At 39.5% G+C, this 3,654-nt stretch overlaps 1 protein-coding gene across 1 annotated transcript; it reads left to right on the top strand.

Annotated features, from left to right (window-relative positions):
* Positions 1-377: 377 nt before the first annotated feature.
* Positions 378-2,401, top strand: LOC132312976 (UDP-glycosyltransferase 73C6-like). The gene has a single exon (XM_059811559.1). It carries the CDS (start codon positions 927-929, stop codon positions 2,385-2,387), a length of 1,461 nt encoding a protein of 486 aa, XP_059667542.1. The 5' UTR covers positions 378-926; the 3' UTR covers positions 2,388-2,401.
* The last annotated feature ends 1,253 nt before the right edge of the window (positions 2,402-3,654 follow it).

Genomic DNA, 3,654 nt, shown 5'->3' with positions numbered 1-3,654 from the left:
TAATTTTAATTTTAGATAATTCTAGACATACCATTTTTCAATTTGTTTTGGTTTCTAGATTGCTTAAATATTTTTATACATATTTCTCACAATGTGATTTGTCTCTTTAGTTTTTTTATAGATAATTCTAGACATACCATTTTTCAATTTTTTGTTGGTTTCTAGATTGCTTAAATATTTTTACACATATTTTTCACAATATTTGTCCCTTTAGTTTATTTTAGATAAGTCTAGACATACCATTTTTCAATTTGTTTTGGTTTCTAGATTGCTTAAATATTTTTACACATATTTTTCACAATGTGATTTGTCTAAAATAATAATAATAATAAATTTCATCTAGATTTTTCAAATCTTTAAGAAAAAGCAGTGCTACTCTCACCGAGAGCTCAAGCTGATCCCGACCAGAGTTGTTCCACAACATCAACAATGTAACACGTTAACATGCTAAGTTCAATTATTATCATTCGAACTTCTTCTTCTTATTTAATTGGCAAAAAACTCACACACTCATTTAACCCCACAGAACACTAACCCTTATCATTTTTTAGATGGTAGAAGATGTAACACTAAACTACAAAACTTTTGTTAGTATCATTCTACCTTTTAAGAAAATAAGATTTCAATTTAAGAATTCTCATGCAATGAAGACATTAATTATTATTAGTGTTTTAACGACTTGTGATGAGCCCAGTAGAGTATCAAATATTTGGCATCTCTGGAAGGCTCTCGAAACTTTGGATTTGTCTACTTCGAAAAAAAAAAAAACCTTTGGATTATTCTCTGTAATACTTGTTTAAAAAACAGCATGCTCATGTAGGATCTTACGTCACTCCCTTAATCAATCAACCATGGAGTTGTGGAGGCCCTTTGTTAAATTGCATATAAACCAGAAAGTCTCTTGATCCACAATCAACCCATTTGCAATGGCTTCACAAACCCACCAGCTACACTTTGTTTTGATACCCTTAATGTGCCAAGGCCACCTTCTCCCCATGGTAGACATGGCCAAGTTATTAGCACAACGAGGCATGATTGTCACTATTGTCACCACACCCCTCAATGTTATCCAATTCAGTGCAACCACTGATCGCGCAATTGAATCCGGACTCCCCATCCGGGTTGTCCAACTCCGGTTTCCATCCGTGGAGGCCGGCTTGCCGGAGGGATGTGAAAGCATGGACACTCTCCCCTCTGTAAAATTGTTTTGGAATTTCTTCGTCGCGCTTGACATGTTGCAGTCACCCCTAGAACAAGTGGTCGAAGAGATGCAGCCCAGTCCAAGTTGCATAATAGCCGATAAGCATTTTGCTTGGGTGGCCGATACAGCTAAAAAGTTTGAGATACCAAGGATTATTTTTGATGCCATGAGTTGCTTCACTCTCTTGTGTACACACAATTTACACATTTCCAAGGCTCATGAGGGTGTCCCTGGGTCACATGATCGATTTGTTGTGCCTGGCTTGCCCGATCATATCGAGTTCACTAGAGCGCAGCTGCCCGGAGAATTCAATCCAGGCTCATTTAATATAAAGGTTTTTCGCGAACGAATAAGAGAAGCTGAAATGGAAGCACATGGAGTGGTGGTTAATAGTTTTGAGGAGTTGGAAGCAAAATATGTTAGCGAATATCGAAAGGTGAATAAGATATGGTGTATTGGGCCGTTGTCATTGTGCAACAAAGAGGACTTGGATGAGGCATGGAGAGGAAACAAGGCCTCAATCGATGAGAACCAGTGCCTGAAGTGGCTTGATGCATCGAAGCCAGGCTCTGTAGTCTATGCTTGTCTCGGAAGGCTAACTAATGTTGCAGCTCCACAACTAGTAGAGCTCGGTTTAGCCTTGGAAGCATCCAACTGTCCCTTTATTTGGGTAATAAAAGGAGGAGATAAAGCGAAGGAGATAGAGAAGTGGATTGAAGAAGAAGGGTTCGAGGAGAGAACAAAAGAGAGAGGCCTTTTGATACGAGGTTGGGCTCCGGAAGAACTGATCTTGTCACACCCTGCGATTGGGACGTTCTTGACACACTGTGCTTGGATTTCAACACTGGAAGGAGTATGCGCCGGCGTGCCAATGATAACATGGCCCTTATTTGGCGTGCAGTTCTTGAATGAGAAGTTGGTTGTAGAGGTATTGGAGATTGGTGTGAGTGTTGGGGCTGGGGTGGTTGTGCACTTGGGTGAAGAAGACAAGTTTGGGGTGTTGGTGAAGAGGGAGGAAATTAGGAAGGCTGTGGTGAGAGTGATGGGTGGAAAAGAAGGAGAAGAGAGGAGGAGAAGAGCAACAGAGTTTGGGGAGATGGCAAACAGGGCAATAGAAGAAGGGGGATCATCTCACCTCAACATCACACTGCTGATCCAAGACATAATGCAAAAAGCAAAAGATTGACAATCATTTCAGAATGGTGCTACGTAAACTCATTAAATTAGGACTCCGAACAACTTTGTGACTATTTTGCTTCGAATCTCTGTTACTACATCTCTTCCATGGATTGTTTTACAAAATAAAGGGAGACATAATTATTTTATTTTTGAAATTCAATTCTATTAGTCTTGTAAATTTAAAATAATGTAAAAACAACATAAAAATAAATGGTAAGTGATAAAATATGAATTTTATTAGGGGACAGAAAAATTAACTACATATTGTGAACTAAAATAAATCAAATTAAGTGTGAATTTGTGAAATATATGATGTATAAATGAATTTTTACTGTATTCTATTAAAATATCCAAATAATTAATGGTTACCAAGCACAATTGAACAAGAAGAGTATAAAAGTAAAACCTTGAGACAGAACATTCTCTTAGGCTACACTCTCTCATAGTCACTCCCATCTGCTATAACACTTTCCATGGGTACGAACAAACCTTTGTAACACACTGAAAGTACAAAGAATTTCCCCTTCTTACAGAGAGAGAACTTCTTCACTCCAAAATTTTCTTTTCCCTCTCGATTTCCCTTATTTATAGACGGTTACAACCTCCTTTGGCCTGGGCCTTATCTACTTCCCTTTGCCTGGACTCAACTTCCCTCATTTTAACATGGGCTTCTGAAATGACTTTATGGACCTGGGCCCATCCCGCGCAAACTTGCTCCATCCCGTTTGTCCATACCCGACCCGTCCTTTGCAATGCGGATCACACCAAACCCGGGTCATTTTGGTGTCCTCATTTGCCCCCAATAATCTCTTTCCTCATTAATGAGGGTGAGATTGTTGAAAGGACATGATCTTGGTCTGACGGCTTGGAGCAATGACTCGAGGAATCGAACGGCTGGCACAAAAACCCAAGTTTCGAGATCTGCAGCGCCACTTTTTGCCTTGACCTTTTGAGTTCCATGTCGCCTTTACTTCTTCTCTTTATAAATTCTGGTCTTTCAACCTTCACCCTTCCTCTTACCTCTCGCTTCTACTCTCTGTTGCTTTCCTGCACATTCCGGCGATCCTTTTTAATTTCTCCGGCAAGTCCTTCCTTTTCGATTTTTAGCTACTGTGCCGTTGCTGAGTTCATCACAAACTTTCAAGGTTAGTTTTTTTAAAATCTCTCCTTAAAAGACGCCTTTATTTTTAAATCTCTCCTTAAAAGACACCTTTACTGCCTAGGACTCTTCCCCTTATTTATGGCTTCCCCTAACCTGAACGCCATTCGATCCA

Source organism: Cornus florida, unplaced genomic scaffold, assembly GCF_030987335.1.
Source record: "Cornus florida cultivar Cherokee Brave unplaced genomic scaffold, ASM3098733v1 CherokeeBrave_3.0.0_Hap2_Chr06, whole genome shotgun sequence".
NCBI classification, from domain to species: Eukaryota; Viridiplantae; Streptophyta; class Magnoliopsida; order Cornales; family Cornaceae; genus Cornus; species Cornus florida.
The sequence above is the reverse complement of the archived record's forward strand: the minus strand, read 5'-3'. Positions and strand labels throughout refer to the sequence as shown.